Raw genomic sequence first — 16891 nt, forward strand, 5'->3', positions numbered from 1 at the left:
AAAAATTCTAAAAAAATTAAGTTTTTTTTTTTTTTTTTTTTTTTTTTTGGTTTTTTTGAGACAGGGTCTTACTATGTAGTTGAGACTGACCTGGAACTCACTATGTAGCCCAGGCTGGTTTCGAACTTACAGTGATCCTCCTGCCTCAGCTTCCCGAGTGCTGGGATTACAGGTGTGTGCCGCCACACCTGGCCACAAGCACTTATTTTGCCTGTTCTATGTACATTTATGGAAACTTACCAAATAATTTATGGGAATTTTCTCTTTAGGTAAGTATTTTAGCTAATAAGCTAAGAAGTAATAAAAGAATGACAATTAGCCTTCTGCAATCCATCATTAATTAACAGATACAGGCAGTGGCCTGTAGTTACTGATTCCATTACAATTTACAGGAAATAAATACAGGGACAAAGAAACAAGCTGAATACCACCTCAGCAGCAGCAAAATCCTAAAAACTCTTTAGGGCAAACCACATCATTGTTTTAAAAAAGGAAGGTATTAGGGGCTGGGGCTTTAGCTCAGTGGTTCCACTGCCTGTCTCGAAACCATAAGGACTTGAGTTGGATCCCCATCCCCGGCACCAAAAATAAATGAATGAATGAATGAATGAATGAATGGAAGGTATCACAGATGAAAAGAGATTTAAGAGACTATTAATCACTACCATCTTTTTATCTTTTTTTTTTTGTTTCCATACCGGGATCAAACTTGGGACCCTGCACTTGTGAGACAGGTGGCAGAACCACTGAACTAAATGCCCGGCCCTCACTACCATCTTTTGACCAAAGAATCTTGATTCAAACAAATAAACTAAAAAACAAAGCAAAACAAAACTCCAACAAGTAATAGTTGAGGTAACTTTAATAACCTAACGTACTACACCTTTTCCATCGTAGAGTGCAAGCCCTGAATTCTCCAACTCAGCCTCCTTGAGCCACCCTGGTGGGTATCCGAGCTGGCGCATCCGATAGATAAAAGGGGGGAGACTCTTGTCTGTCACGCCAAGTGCATCTTGAAGCTCCTCACTACATAAAAAGAAGAGGGAAAGTACACTGGATTCCCGCTTGAGGACATACAGTGCACTGTGTTGTAAAACGTTTCAGTCTCATTTCCATAGCATGGAACACGGTGCCTAGCACACACAGTGTTAAGAGTTCAATACGGGGCCAGGGTTTGGCTCAGTGGTTCCATAGGTTACCTCGCAAGCTCAAGGGCCTGAGTTCGATCCCCAATACCAAAAAAAAAAAAAAAGGGTTCAATACAGTAAGTCTTTTGAGTGACTTGATGATTACCAAGGCTCGAGAAAGCGCGCTTTCATCCTGATAGTTGTCTTGGAAAGCTACACTGAGGAAGTAAAAATGACAGCTGATGGTGACATGCAGGGAATACCTGATAACGCCTGGCTTGAATCTTCCGAATCTTTCTTCTACTTCTTCTGCATGGTAACGCTGCTGAAAACTCTGATTGTTTGCCTCACTGCAGGCATCCATGTACTCTTTTCTCTTTTCACTTATTCGAGCAGCATTCCGGGGCTAAATCATCATATGTTTAAAAAGAATGGTATTAAGCAATTTAGAGACATCTCAGAAATTAAAAATAATCCCTTCTCTTTTAGGTAAGCAAACTTTTAGTTTTCTGTTTTTCCTTTTTCTATTTTAGTTTCTGATCCCCACCCCCCAACCACACTGGGGATTGAACTCAGGACTTTGTGCTTGTGAGGCAGGCACAGTACCATTGAACCTATTTTAGTTTCAATATATAACACTGTCATAAAGGAAACAGATATTTTTTGAAAAGTGAGCAAGAGGACAAGCAGTCACTTTAATTTCCTTAATTTTTTTGGTTTTTCTTTGTGCTTTTTTGAGACAGGGTCTCACTATGTAGTTCAGGCTGGCCTCAAACTTGCAGTGATCCTCCTGCCTCAGCCTCTTGAATAGTGGATTACAGGCCTATGCCACCACATCCAGTTTTCAATTCCCTTAATTTCATCTCAGTGTTATGATTTAAAATCAACCTTTAAGCCGGGCATGGTGGCGCATGCCTGTAATCCCAGCACTCAGGAGGCTGAGGCAGGAGGATCGCTGTGAGTTTGAGACCAGCCTGGGCTACATAGTGAGTTCTAGTTCAGTCTCAACTACATACCCTGCCTCAAAAAACCAAAAAGAAAAAAAACGCATAAAAATAAAAATAAATAAATAAAATCAAACTTTTAGAATAAACTGTATAAAAATTAACTCATGACGTTTTATCTCAAATATAGGTAGTACTATAATTTTTTAAAAATTTAATGTCTTAAAACATACAAATTTGCAAAGATTTCAAGTTAGAAGACAACAAGCAAGTAACACAAGTTTCTTCACACTGCACGATTCTGTAAATGTATAAAAGACAAGCTCTGGTTCAAAGACTTTTTTGGTTTTTTTTTTTTTTTTTTTTTTTTTGGTACTGGGAATTGAACTCGGGTCCTTGCGCTTACAAGGCTTATGGTGGCACCAGTGAGCTAAATCCCCATCCCACAAAGACTTTTTTTATAGGAAAGAAATTTACCATCGGGCAATCTTTCATTTGATGTTCTTCAGAACCACAATTGAAACAGTGAGGCTTTGGCCTATGTGGGAAAAAAAAAGGGTTTTCATAATGTAAATGAAGACATAAAAATAAATCTATACATTCTAGATGACAGCAAAGTATGAGAGACAAGAAAGCAAGAGGATCACAGATCACTATCATCTGCAGTAGGGGCACAGACACCTCCCGTACTTAGTGAGTGAAACAATAGCACTGTGCAGTCTTTTAACCAAGAACCATCCAATTCCTCACTGATCTGCTACCTCTTTTGAGTTTTTCAGTGATTAAAAACAGAAGTGTGGTGCACAGATCACATCTCCTCTCGGTGACACGGAAAGAAGGCAGATGGTTAGAAGACAGCAGCCACAGGGGCAGCAACGATTACTTCTCTCCACCCTCCCGGGCACATCAGGTGTGAACCAAGTAATCCCAAGAAACACAGGACTGGTTTCAACACGTAATATATGTCCAGATGTTGGAATTTCAGCTCAGTCTGTGATTTACTTTATAGTAAACCAGCAATAAAGAATATTAACTTTGCAAGCTAAAAGATTTTATGGTTTTGGTATTTAAAAAACGAAAAGAATAAAACAAAACAACTCCCCACACAAACCTTTTTGCCTTTACTTGTATCTCTTGCCCTTCTAGAGAAACAATGTGGCTGAAGACTTGCTGGTACCTTTAGTGAGTTTTATTAAGGAATAGTTATCATAGTCTGCAAATTTGGTAAACTTTTTAAAAAGGTGAACTTAGTGGCAAGATGCATAAAAGATCTTCATTCACTATGTAGGATACTTGGGTATTTCCCATCCTTCGGTTAGCTGAGGGTTTTCATTTAGAAGCGGTTGCCCCAATTTATCAAGGCAAAAATTAGTAAAATACAGGACACTTCCTACAACCTGCAGAAAACAAGTCAAAAAATATTGCTATTTAAGTAGAAAAAAAAGACATTAAATAATGTAAGACTATGATTACTTGTTTTAACAACTTATTTTTGGATGAAATTATTAGAAATAATAATCAACTCCCTAGTTAAAAGAGCCAGATTTTAATGTGTAAGTAAAAGCTCTATCTGAGTTTTCTTTCCATACTGGATCATTGCTATCAACTGCACTCTCAAACAAAAATAAAAATCTTGACTCTCACACAATTCTCCAGTACTCCACTTCTTTGCAGCAAGACCCTGTCTGTTTATTATTTTCATTTCCTTTGTTTCTGTTTACCCTTTTCTCTTCCCACCAAACTTCTGGAGAAATTATACACAGACAAGTTGGAAAAGCAGTACAATGAATAACTTGGGCACCTTTCACCTACATTCGACAACTGTTAATAGTTTCTCACATTTCTGTGCACGCTCTTTACACACACTTTACTTAGCCATCTGGAGGTCAGTTGTAGATATTTCCTCCCTAAATACTTCAGTGTGAGCCTCATGTCGGTAGAACATTCTTTTACAAACCACAATAGCCACACCCACAAAAACAACTCTGGTATCATCTGTTTCTACTCCCTATTATTTTTCCCAACTGTCTCCTAAATGCCTTCTACAGATTATTCTAGGATTTGACTAAGGCTCCATTTTTAGTACCTCCTTCTCCCTTTGTGGTACTGGGATTGAACTCAGGGTCTCATGAATTCCAAGCAAGTGTTCTACTGCTGAGCTATACCCTAGCCTTATTTTATCTTATTTTTATGGTACTGGGGATTGAACTCAGGCTCTTGTGCTTGCGAGGAAGGTGGCAGAACCACTGAGCCAAATCCCTGGCCCTGGGGATTGAACTCAGGCTCTTGTGCTTGCGAGGAAGGTGGCAGAACTACTGAGCCAAATCCCTGGCCCTATTTTATCTTATTTTACTTATTTCTTTGCATTACTGATGATTCAATCCAGGGCCCTCACAATGAATGACATCCCAAACTCTCCCTTACTTTTATTTATTCTGAGACAGGGTCTCACTAAGTGGCTAAATTGTCCAGGATGCACTTAAACTTGCAATTCTCCTGCCTCAGCCTCCCAAAGTGCTGGGACTACAGACATGCATCTCCACACCTGGCTCTCAGCCCTTTTGTTTTGAGATAGGGTGTCACTAAATTACCCAGGTTGGCCTCAGACTTGTGATCCTCCTGCCAAGCTCCTGAGCAGCTGGGATTATAAGCACATGCTACTGCATGTAAACCTTTCTAGTCTCTTATATTTGCCCCGTTTTTAAAAACAGGAGCCTGTCATTCTCTCCAGAATGTCCCTAGTAACACTGACACTAAGCCAGTTGCCTGGGATCACAGCAAGGACTCCCACACAGCCAAATTCAATGAGCAGCTGTTGGTCTTCATCTCATTCAACCTGTCAGCAAAAGTAGACAGAGCTGACTCTTCCTGTTCTCAGAAACGCTTTCTCCTGTGGCTTCCAGAACACCAGTGTCCCCATTCTCTTCCTGCCTCACTGGCCAAGCCTCAGCTTCTGTGATGATCTCTCTCTCTCTCTCTCTCTCTCTCTCTCTCTCTCTCTCTGTCTTTTTTGGTACCAGGGATCCAACTCAGGCCCTTCTACTTGCCAAGCAGCTAAATCCCTGGCCCTGTGCTGATTTGTCTTTAACACTGGTGGGCCATCGGGCAGTCTTTAGTCTCTCCTCTCAGCCCCTAGGGGAAGCACCAAGACCCAAGGTATGACTGTGATCTATGCTCTGACCACGGTCGGGGAGAAGCTCTGTTCCCATCCACGTTCCAGCCTTGTAGGTGTGAGCACCGACAAGACAGCGCTCCCTGCCAGGAAGGGGCACCCATGCCTTCCCACACACTTAAAGCCACACTAGACTTGCAGCCCGCGCCAAACCGCTCCTTTCCACTGTTCCCCTCAGAAAAGGCAGCAATGCTGCCTTGGCTACACAGGCCAAAGACCTGTGTCGTTCTTTTAGGGATGGAACCCAGGGCCTTCACACTGAGCTACATTCCCAATCACTTTTTATTTTGAGACAAGGTTTCACTAAGCTGTTCAGGCTGGCCTCAAACTCATGGCGGTCCTCCTGCCTCAGCCTCCCACAGTACTGGGAAAATGTGCAGGTAATACCTATGTCATACTGACCCCTCTCTTGGTCTCATATTCTACAGCCAACTCATCAACACATTCGAGCAGTTCTTCTTTCCTGTCACATCCAGCTCTGCCCACTCCTCATCACCATCGCTGACGTGGTCTGAGCTATCATTTCTCTCACCTGAGATTAACATAACAGCTTCCTAAAGGGTTTCCATTTTCCATACATAACCAACTACTACTTTCCACACAGAATCCAGTTCTTTTTGATATTCAAATCATACTAGGTGTGGTGGAGCACACCTGCAATCCCAGCACCTGGGCTGAAGCAGAAGGATCGTCATGAGTGAGTTTGAGGCCTGCCAGGGCTACATGATGATGATAATGATAATGATAAAAAACTCAAGTCACAGCATGTCACCTTTCTACTTAAAACCTTCCACTGGCTTTTCCTCTTACCTAGAGTAAAATCTACCATGAAGAAGGCCCCCTTAGTCTGGAGTCTGGAGACTACAGCCTGGCTTCACACCCAGGCTCTGTGCTTGTCCACTAGCATGTTTCCTAGCTTCCCATGGCTGCTTCTCCGTCTTGGGACGGGAACAACAGCGGTGCCTGCGGAGCAACAACTGTCCTGAACCCACCACTCCACACCAGCAACGGCACGCAGTAAGCAGTACGACTGGCCGGCTCCCCGCCGCTGGCTTCCACTTCCCTTTCCTGCGATCTGAAGCCCTCTTCGCTCAAGCTGCAGCCTCAGCTCCCTCAATTCATCCAATCCTGGCTCCAAGGTTGTCACCAAGTGCTCGCTACACAATCCACCTATTTTCTCCTTACCCTGCTTCACTTTTCTTTTGAAGGCACTGCCTTCTCCCACTAGATCCCACTAGAATGTAATTCAACGAGACCTAGGACTCTGCCCTCTGTCTTCACTGCTATGTCCCTGGAACTTAGAATGATTCCTTACACAAAATGGCATCCATTAAACAATTAGCATAGCATTTATTAAGGGACTAAATTAATATATAAAATTCTCAATTTCTATGTATGTGTCACTTTAAATACATAAACTTCAAAGCTGGAAGAGAAATGAAAAGTTACCAAGTTCAATTCAAAATCTTTTTTGGTACCAGGAATCAAACTCAGGACCTTGTGTTTGCAAGGCAGGCACAGTGCCAATGAGCTAAATCCCCGGCCCCCTCAAAATCTTTCTTTAAAGAATCCTGAAAGTATCCTAGCCTGCAAGTTCTAGGAACACGGAATTGACTTTTTGAAAATGAGACATACTACTTTACTTTTAGGAATTAAAAAAAATTTTTTTCCAGTGCCAGGCATTGAATCCAGAGCCTCGTATGCGCCAGGCAAACGCTGAACCACTGAGCTACACTCTCAGTGCAGCGGTCTAACAGATGACTTGAGTTGTACCTCTTCATCTTCAGTTCAATCACTCATCCTAATCCTGCCACTTAGCACTGCAAGGGGAGACCTCTGACAACCTTCATCCTATTTGCAGAAATGCGACACTGCTTGTAAATGTTTTCAAAAAAGTTTGTGGCTGTTCACAATCCCTGAAGCCCCATGACTTTAAATTTGAGGCATACTGACAATGAATACCCACAAAACTTGAAAGCTAGTCCTCCTTTAATAGGATCCAGGACTACAGTGCCCTCGTAAAAATACTGTAAACTGCAAAACCATACACTATATTGATACCGGCATAAATGGTACTGAAAGGCCTAAATGTACTCACGCCTCTGAAGCTTCTACGCTGTACCCGCCAGTGGAGTTGGTCAAATGTTAAATCCCAAGCATGCCATTTGATACAATAGCTACCTGTCTATTTCATCCATCTGCAAGTTCAACAAATACACTTTCGATATCTCTATTCAAGTTCTTGAAGATAAACACGAACAGGTGGTTAGGACAAAACTAAGCTCTCTCAAAGAATGTCTACAGGGCCCCCACCTCACAATTAGTTATTAAAAAGTGAACAATATTTAGAGGCTGAAGTCTATGTTACTGTTTATAACAAAAGAACACTGAGATCATATGAAAACACATGACTATGCCACTTTATCATTTCAACACCACCCAACTGATAATGGATAGGAATCATGCATCTGTAGAGTTCAAAAATAAAATGTCCACACTTACACTAAAAGCTTCCTTGCTGTTTTTAATGGTATAGGACTCTTCTACTTTATGGTCCTCTTCCAACATAATACTGGATGGCTGCGACAAGAGAAACACACGTTACAAACAACTCCTTTTATTTCCTAATATACATCTGAATTTTGTCATAATTGGGGTGAGTTGGAAGTTAAGGTAGGAATGTTAGTAAAAGACTTTTCAAAAGTGGGCAAAAAAGGTATCGAGAGGTAGCTTCTTCTAAAGCATTATGATGTGGTTGCGGCTTTTGTGTTAATCAGTGTTGATTATGAAACTTTAGTTTACACTGGCAAGGCATTTATCTTCAAAATAGATAACCAGAAAGATACTTAAAAAATTAACAAATCAATATCACTAGTCAGTACAGATAAAATGGCTTTAATAAGTCACAAGCAAAGGTTTTGGGTTTAATCTCCAATACCACCACCAAAACTTTTAAGCTTTCCTGAAGCCAATGTGGTGGCACATGCCTGTAATCCCAGCACCGGGCAGGACGAGGGAGGCGGAACATGAGTTTGAGACCAGCCTGAGGCATACAAGGAAATTCTGTCTCAGAAAAACCAAATGATGAAAAGAAATCCTGGGGGCCAGGGATTTAGCTCAATGGCACTGTGCCTGCCTCTTAAGTGCAAGGTCCCAAGTTTGATCCCTGGTACCAAAAAAAAAAAAAAAAGGCCTAGAAATCACAATACTGATTTATACATATATAAACCCATGCTCTAATATCACAGATGTGTCAGATCTCTTTGGACATTCTATTTATTTATTTTAAACAAGGCAAGGGGAAAAAACGATGGGACATAATAAATTCTGTTGATCTTTTATTCTTTTCAGTACCAGGGGCTTGCATTTGTGAGGCAGGCGCAGCACCACTGAGCTAAATCCTTGGCCCTCTGTTGGTTTTGCTTCTTTAAAAATCCATCTTTTATAAACCTCTGGTATACAGAGTTTTTCTGCCCAAAACCATGCGCCCATTTAGGAAAAGCAGCCAGGTGTGAACATGAATGTGAACAAAGCAGCTGCAGCCCCAGGAGGCCAGCAGAGGCCAAGGTAGACTTTGGAGATGGCAGCAGGCAGCAGCTAGAAGGTGACAGGCAGCAGTAGCAATCACTTTGGTTTGGATTCAAGACCATCTCTTTAGCCTAATAATTGGCAGCACAAAGCATAACCTACTCATCTTTTTTTTTAAATAACCTACTAATCTTAAAGTCTCTTAAATGTAAACTACCTGGGGCAAAAGATTAAACGAAGTCTTTTCCACATCGTTTTTCTGCTGTTCCTCAAATCTTTTTACTAAATTTGATACAAATTCCTCTATTTCTTGATGATATTGCCTGTATAAGAGGACAAAATGATCAGAATGCACACAAAGTAAGGCATTTCATATATTAAAATCTTATGCATTATTGTAAAGTGTCATGTCTTAATTTTATTATTTTGTTTTCCAGGGGTTTATCAAACTACTATAATTGTTGCAAAGTTAACAAAATGATTACAATAATCTAACAACCTGTTTGGCATTGAACAGTTGCCAAACAGTTGTGAAAATAAATGCATTTTCTTTATGAATTCTATGCATTGAATCTTTGAATATTATGTGTAAATGGCTCAAAATCCAAAAGAAGTAAAACTGTTGCACAACAAAAGGCTTCCTACTCCATCTCCCTCTAACCTATTTCTGCAAATCAAAGATAATGCATTCAATTCTTCCATATTCTCCTCCCAGACTCTTTACATACAGATAAGAGAACATCCATTTAATAAGAAACTCAAGTATCAATGAAAACCAAAATACAATACAGGTATAAGAAAAAAACCCACAAGCTCTATTTTTTCTAGTCCTCCGGGTGAAGAACCACACAGATCAAATGATTTGCAGGGTTCCCTTAGGTGCTGTCCAAGGAGCCCAGGTATGTGACACTATAGCTGGAAGCCAGGACACCTCATGCTCAGCTTCCTTCTCTCCTGATGCTCTCCCAGGCCTTTCCTAACTCTAACATTCTAAGATTTTTGCAGGCAGAATGGCAGACAAATGGTACAGAAATCAGTACATTCTCCGGAGCTGGACTATAAATACCATTTCTCATGTGGAGGGGACAACCGTGCCAAGGGCCAGTTAGTTGTACCTAGCAGCTTGCTGCAGCTGCAGTCACCTCCCAGCTTCCCCACCTTCAGAGCCTTGGGTTCTACTTCTGTGGAAATAAAGTGGGTTATGACCCGGCACCTGTTACCTTTCTCTTCTCTGTAGTGGCTGCACATGAAATAACAGCATGACTTAATGACTAGGGAGAGGCAAGCGACTGTGAAATATCTACAACCATGCCCTACAAGGGGACAGAGCAGAGCCTCAAACCACCCCAGAACATTCTAGCAAGCCTGCCAGAAGGCACCAAGTCAACAAACTCACGCATGCTGGAAGGCTTGCAAACGTCTGCTTTTGTTATTAAAAGAAAAATCCTCATGTAGGTATGTTTTGAAGGCAGCCCATGTGAAGGCCTCCATTACCCATGCTAGGAAAGGAATGGCTACCATTATTATGTTGTTATGGTGGTAGTGGTTATTTTAATTAGAAGTGATTTATTGGGCTCTTATAGCTGCTCATTTAATCACTTAGCAGTAAACACTATGGGTATATTGTTCTCCAGAGAGGGAAACTAATGACACAGAAAAGCTTTAAGACCTTTCCAGGTTCACAGATGTAGAAAACAGCAGTCCAGAAGTTCAAATTCAGATCTGAATGACTCCCATGTCCTTGATCTTAAATTGATCTCATAAACTTTAAAGATGATATAGGTACAAATGAATACAAATGGAAGACATTGTTTCATAATTACATTAACTCATCATAATCAGGAAAGGAAAAATATTACTTACTTTGAAATAACATTGTTCATAAATAGAATCTGCAATAAAGGTCCATCTAATTTAATATTGTTCACCAATATTCCACTAAAACAAAAGTTAAAACATATTCTTAGAAGAAATTAAAGTAAAACTTACAAATGTACATACAGACTATATAGTCACATAATTTTTATAATATTTTGTTTGAGACAGGTTATCACAATGTAGTCCAGCATCGCTGCTGTGGCCTTGAACTCACAGCAATCCTCCTGCCTCAGCCTCCCAGGTGCTGAGATTATAGGCCTGTGCCATAACACCTAGCCTAAAAATTTTATCTAAATGATTTTATTTCACCTAATTCTTTGGTTTTCTGTGAAATGCTTTTACTAGTCAGAGAATATGGAGGATATTAATCCTAAAAAATACAAATAAAACAATTTACTTCTTTTTCATATTGATGCATCCTCTTATAAACTGGCAAAATCCTTGCTGTAATCATTCAGAAGCAAGTGATTATCACCCCTTTTGAGATAAATATTTTCTGTTTAAATCATGAATTGCATTAGAAAAGACATGCTTATCAATATAGAATATTTAACATAAAAATTAAAAATTTTATTAAGAATCCAAATAGTCAACACTTTTTTTTGGGGGTACTGGGGATCAAACTTGGGTCTTTGCGCTTGCAAGGCAGGTAGTAGAACCACTGAGCTAAATCCCTGGCCCTCAACACTTTTAATATCTAACCTGAAATGGGTTTACATATACAAAGTATGCTCCCATAGAGGAAAGTTGACCTTAAACACTTCCAAATTCTAGGCAGGAAGCAAAACCACTGCCTAATCCCTGGCCCTTAACACTTCCAAATCCTAAAATCCCAGCTCTCATTCAAAATGCAGCCAGCTGTTCTAGCCAGCACTAGAGACAAAAAGTGCAGGTAACTGACATCATGCCCTCCTCCAATTCCAACAGCTTGAGAATAACACTCCACACAATAAATGTGTACTTTTTTTTGGGGGGGTGGTTGAGACAGGGTCTCACTATGTAGTTGAGACTGACCTGGAACTCACTATGTAGCCCAGGCTGGGCTCGAACTCACAGTGATCCTCCTGCCTCAGCCTCCCAAGTGCTGGGATTACAGGAGTGTGCCACCATGCCCAGCTAATAAATGTGTACTTTAACAAGTAAGTTTAATGTTAAATAAATTCATACTAAATACTAGCATTTGATTTGTTAAAACCAGATTCCTGAAGGCAAACCTATACACTGTACTTATTTTTTCAAAAGCATTTTCTTCTAAAACGTTGCTTCTTGCAATTGTTTGTACTTGTCAACACATTTTAATTGTCAATAAGTTTTCAGCTACAGTAATATTGTAAACTTAACTCAAACTTGCCAGAAATGTTCACTGAAAGGGAATTACCTAGGCTGACAATTTATCCAGTTGCTCTGATATATTCAGTCAAGCCTTTCTGGATAGTGTCTCACCAATATTTTCGCTCAGTAAAGAGTTCAAATTTAAATGTTCAAAAGTTTAAGGTACTTCTGAAAATTCAGATTTTAGTCCCAAAATTTAAGAATAAAAAGTGATTACTCTGATTCCTTGAGAATATGCTAAACAAACGACAATGACACAAAAATCCTATAACCATTTTACAAAGAAACTGAGATTAAACATTAATATCCAAAAAAGAAAAAATTAATATCCAGATAAATAATACAGTAAAGGACAACTGTGGTATAATTTCAAGATCTCATACCTCGGTCGAGTCAGAATGTTCAGTTTTCTTTTAAGTTCCTGATGTTATTACTTGTTAAGGAATATTAATACTCATCCTGCCATAACGTTCAACGTTACTGTGACTCTCATTTTTGGCATCAGAATGTTGTAAACATAAAAGAATCCCAAATATTTTGAAGATGATACACCTGTTCATTTACAAGCCAAGACATTCAACCTAAAAACCAAAAATATAGTTTTCATCTCTTTGAACGTATTTTCTAAGACATGATACTAATGTTCAAAAGAGACAAACAGACTAAACCAAAAATGTTATTCAAACCACGGTATCCCTGGCATAAGTTTAAACATCCAATCAGGAAAGTTTTCCAAGTTAAAAGCATCACAAGTGTTATGTAACTGCAGCCTAACAAACGACAACAGAATGGAAATCTATGAACGCTCACTGTACAGTTCTTTCAACTTTTTTTGTATTTCCAACTTTTTGATAATAAAACGTCAAGGAAATTGGTATCAAAAAAAACATCAGACTTCAAAAACCTTAAAAGCTTTCTCAATACTAATCACTTTTAGGGTTCTTTACAAATGTTAAAAGGAAAGGGGGCCGGGGATTTAGCTCAGTGGTGCTGCCGCCTGCCTCACAAGCGCAAGGTCCCAAAAAAGAAAAAGAAAAAGAAAGATAACTGAACCAGAATTATCTATGCTTAAGTGATTTTTAAAACCCTGAGAACGTACATTAACTTAGTAGCAAATCCAGAAAATCTGTCATCGTGCCAATTTATTTGGCGCGTTTTCCTTAAACCACTTCTACGCAAGCTAGCTCAAAAACTCTGAAATTAGCTCTCAATCTTGAGCATTAACCGTTTCCCGTCGCAAGCCCCGATACCCAAGACACCCAAGTTTGCATCCTAACATCACCAGCGCCTGCCCCACCATAAAAACTGATGCAAGCCCTTGGCATCCAGTGTTTCCTAACATACAGCTGTGTCACGAGTGCCACCACTTGAGCTTGGCTGCAACGAATGAACTGGAATAATGACCTCAGAGAAAGAAGTGGGACCGGTCTGCAATCACTGTAATAGACGGCACCCCCTAGGGCCGGAGGAGTGGACCTGGTTCCTGGTAGCAAAGTGGTTTGCGGGCAGGCCCGGGGGCAACTCGCACAACCCGCACCCACACTCTCGGCCCAACTGCAGAGCGAGAGAAATGACTTCAAATTCGGGTCCTCCCGGAACTGCTGCCGTAGCCCACGGCGCGGGTGACAGGGCCCGGCCTGCCGGAAGGATATTCTCGGCGCGGAGCTGCTCGATGGTCTCCTCGCACTGCCGAAGCCGCTCCCGCAGCTCCGCGTCGTCGCCCCCATTCTCGACCTCCTCCTCGTGGCCGTCGTCGTCCTTAAAGCGGGTGTGAACGGGTTTCGGAGTCGACTCCCCTGAGGGGTCAAACGCCTCGAACAGCTCTAGGTCGCCAAAATCCACTTCCGCCGCCATTTTGGGTGGTGGGAAAGATTAGAGGAGAGGCGGAGCCCGCTGCGGGAACTGGGGACGAAGGTTGTAGGGCGGCACCACCGCTTTCTACCGCTCCGACCCGCGCTGAGATACCGGGTAGAGTTTTCTCCAAACGCGGGCCGCCACAACCGCACCAGGGGCGGGGCCAATGATGAGAGACTACAGCTCCCAGAATGCAACGGCGCTTGTCGCGTCCATTCCAAGATTGCCTAGGATCCTGGTTTGCTGAGACTCGTGGTTTCTTAGCGACTCTTAACTCATTGTTTGCATTGCATGCCGGGATTGGTCATTTTTTAAAGTGAGGAAAGCCTGACTGGATGAGAACGCGTTAAAATATGGATTTTCCCTCCTGTTAGGCAACTAAGGCTGAAGAGTCTGCCCAACTCTTGGCTTATTACAGATTCTGGTGTGTGGGCTAAACAGTAACAAGAAAAAGGATCTTCAGCCAGGCGTGGTGGCGCACGCCTGTAATCCCAGAACTTGGGAGGCTGAGGCAGGAGGATCGCTCTGAGTTCAAGAATAGCCTGGGCTACATGGTGGGTTCCAGGTCAGTCTCAACTACAGAGTGAGACGCTGTCTCAAAAAACAAAACAAAACAGGATCTTCACCTTTGCCATAGACTACCTTGTGATCTTTAGCTAGTTTATTGGGCTTTTCTTTTCTATGTAAAATTAGCTAAGTAATTAACAATTTTAAATCTGTCTGCCGAACGTGGCTGGCACACGCCTGTAATTCCAGTAATCAGGAGGATGAGGCAGAAAGATCGCGTGAGTTTGAGGCCGGCGCAATCTACATAGTTCAAGGCCAGCCCGGACTGCATAACGGGACCCTGCCTCAAAAAAACAAAAAAAATTGGGCCTGGTATTTAGCTCAGTGGCACTGTGCCTGCCTCACAAGCACAAGGTCCTGAGATTGATCCTTAGTATTAAAAAAAAAAAATTTTTTTTTTTTTTTTTTTTATGAGGCCTGTGTTTTTTTATGCTAGTTCACTCTAACATTTACTCATAATGTGTCAGGTACTTCTTGCTCTCAATAACGCTTGTACCAAAGCCCAAGAAACAACAAAATCTTTATAATGATAGATTTTCTGCTTTTCAGTTGAGCTGGGTGTTGAGAATTATTCCTCACATTAATGGGGGAAAATACAGGAAATTGGCGGGTATGGTAGAGCAGGCCCGTAATTACAGCACTCATAGGAAGCTGAGGCAGAAAGATATCAAGTTTGAGCCCAGCCTGGGAAAATTAGCAATTTAGTAAGAACCTGACTTTAAACATTAATACTGAGGGAGCCAGGGATTTAGTTCACTGCTTCCATCCCTGCCTCGCAAGCAGAAGGACTAAGTTCAATCCCCAGTACCAAAATAAAGCCTGAGGCCTGGGGATTTAGTTCAGTGGTACTGCTGCCTGCCTCACAAGTGCAAGGTCCTGAGTTCGATCCCCGGTACCAAAATAAATAAAGCCCCAAAATAAAGCCTTGGATATAGCTCCATCCCCAACACCCCTCCCCCCGACAAAGGTCCGGGGTTGAGAGTATTTAAGAATGGAATAAAGAACATTGTAAAATGTTCTCAATAAAATGGCATGTGGAATGGAAAGGCAGAATATGTAGGAGGAGGGTGGAGCATTATTAGGCCAGTAGCCCAAACTGTGAGATCTTTTCCTCGATTTCTTTTTTCCCTATTTATTTTTTTGAGACAGGGTCTTGCTATGTAACTCAGGCTGGCCTCAAACTCTCAGCAATCTCTCTGCCTCTGCCTCCTGAGTGCTAGGACTGCAGGCATGTGCTGCCACGCGTGGCTCATTAAACTTTTTTCTTTTTTGGTACCAGGCATCAAAGTCAGGACCTTGCACTTGCGAGGCAGGGGCAGTGCCACCGAGCTAAATCCCTGACCCTCATTTAAACATTTTGAACAGGTGGTGTGTTTGTAACCACCAAGTTTTCATTTTGGTAAGATGCACCTGATTTAAAGGGTAGAGAACAGATTGGAGATAGAGCAAGAATGAAATTCTGAGGCTACTGGACGGTGATAGATTTTTGTACTTGTGTTAGCTAAATAAGTTTTCACTTGGGGCTAGGGATGAAACGCAGCGGCAGTGGCAGTAGCAGGGTGCTTGCCATGCAGCTGGGTTAGGGCAGTGGGGGATAGTGATGTTGAGAACATTAGTCATTTAAAGTGGAAGAGGAGGGCCAGGGATTTAGCTCAGTGGTTCCGCCACCTGCCTCGCACGCACAAGGTCTCGAGTTTGATCCCCGGTATCAAGAAAGAAAGCACAAGAGGGCCAGGAATTTAGCTCAGTGGTGCCTCCAATTGTCTCAAAAGTGCAAGGTCCTGAGTTCGATCCCCAGTACACACACACACACAAAAAAAGACATTTGAAAGATGAAATTAAATCAAGAGTTCTTAATGATCAGATTCTGAGTAATAGAGAAAAGAGGGCCATATATAGTTTGTCAGGATTTTGACAAACTGGTTGAGCAAATGGGTCCAACTGAGAACAATGGATATAGATCAAGTTTGGGAGCAAAGGTTCTATTTTGTGCTTGGTAACCTAAGTCAATTTTGTCTTGAAAAGTAATAGAGAAGTTGCTGGACAAACTTGAAGATTTTTTGTTTTGTATTGTTTTTGAGATAGGGCTTTGCTATATAATTCAAACTGAATTGTGTAGCCCAGGTTGGCCTTGAACTCATGGCGATGCTCCTGCTTCAGCCTCCTCAGAACTGGGATTAACCAGCATGTGGGACAGCTGGCAGATACTTTTCATACACTTTGGTCAGACATCATTGGGATACTGAAAGACTGGGGGTCACAGTGGACATGTTTAGGCAGATGGACCTTTGGTTTAAGCTTGAATAGTCTGAATTAAAGGTTAATACTTGGCTGGTCATGGCTGTAGTTCAGTGGTAAATGAAGTGCTTCTTGTAGTGCTACCACAATGAGCAAGGTTAACAATGGCAGACCCAAGATTTCATAGGCAACTGTTACAGGATGACATGGTATGAGTGTTGCAGAGGGAGAATACAGGACAAGTCTGGAGA

The 16891-nt window shown here is 41.5% G+C and overlaps 1 protein-coding gene across 1 annotated transcript in view; it reads right to left on the reverse strand.

Moving 5' to 3' along the window:
• The window catches only part of Zcchc8 (zinc finger CCHC-type containing 8), a 21734-nt gene extending 7673 nt beyond the window's left edge, over window positions 1-14061 (reverse strand). Inside the window, exons 1-10 of the mRNA XM_033762680.1 lie at window positions 13634-14061; window positions 12365-12407; window positions 10635-10709; window positions 8989-9094; window positions 7746-7823; window positions 3365-3468; window positions 3183-3248; window positions 2549-2609; window positions 1391-1533; window positions 884-1026 (exon numbers count right to left, since the gene is read on the reverse strand). Of these exons, the coding sequence (XP_033618571.1) occupies window positions 884-1026; window positions 1391-1533; window positions 2549-2609; window positions 3183-3248; window positions 3365-3468; window positions 7746-7823; window positions 8989-9094; window positions 10635-10709; window positions 12365-12407; window positions 13634-13835 (1021 nt within the window). The 5' untranslated portion in view covers window positions 13836-14061. The remainder of the gene's footprint in view (window positions 1-883; window positions 1027-1390; window positions 1534-2548; window positions 2610-3182; window positions 3249-3364; window positions 3469-7745; window positions 7824-8988; window positions 9095-10634; window positions 10710-12364; window positions 12408-13633) is intronic.
• Window positions 14062-16891: the final 2830 nt, after the last annotated feature.

The sequence above is a fragment of the Fukomys damarensis genome, unplaced genomic scaffold (assembly GCF_012274545.1).
Source record: "Fukomys damarensis isolate Sample0158 unplaced genomic scaffold, DMR_v1.0_HiC HiC_scaffold_12, whole genome shotgun sequence".
NCBI lineage: Eukaryota > Metazoa > Chordata > Mammalia > Rodentia > Bathyergidae > Fukomys > Fukomys damarensis.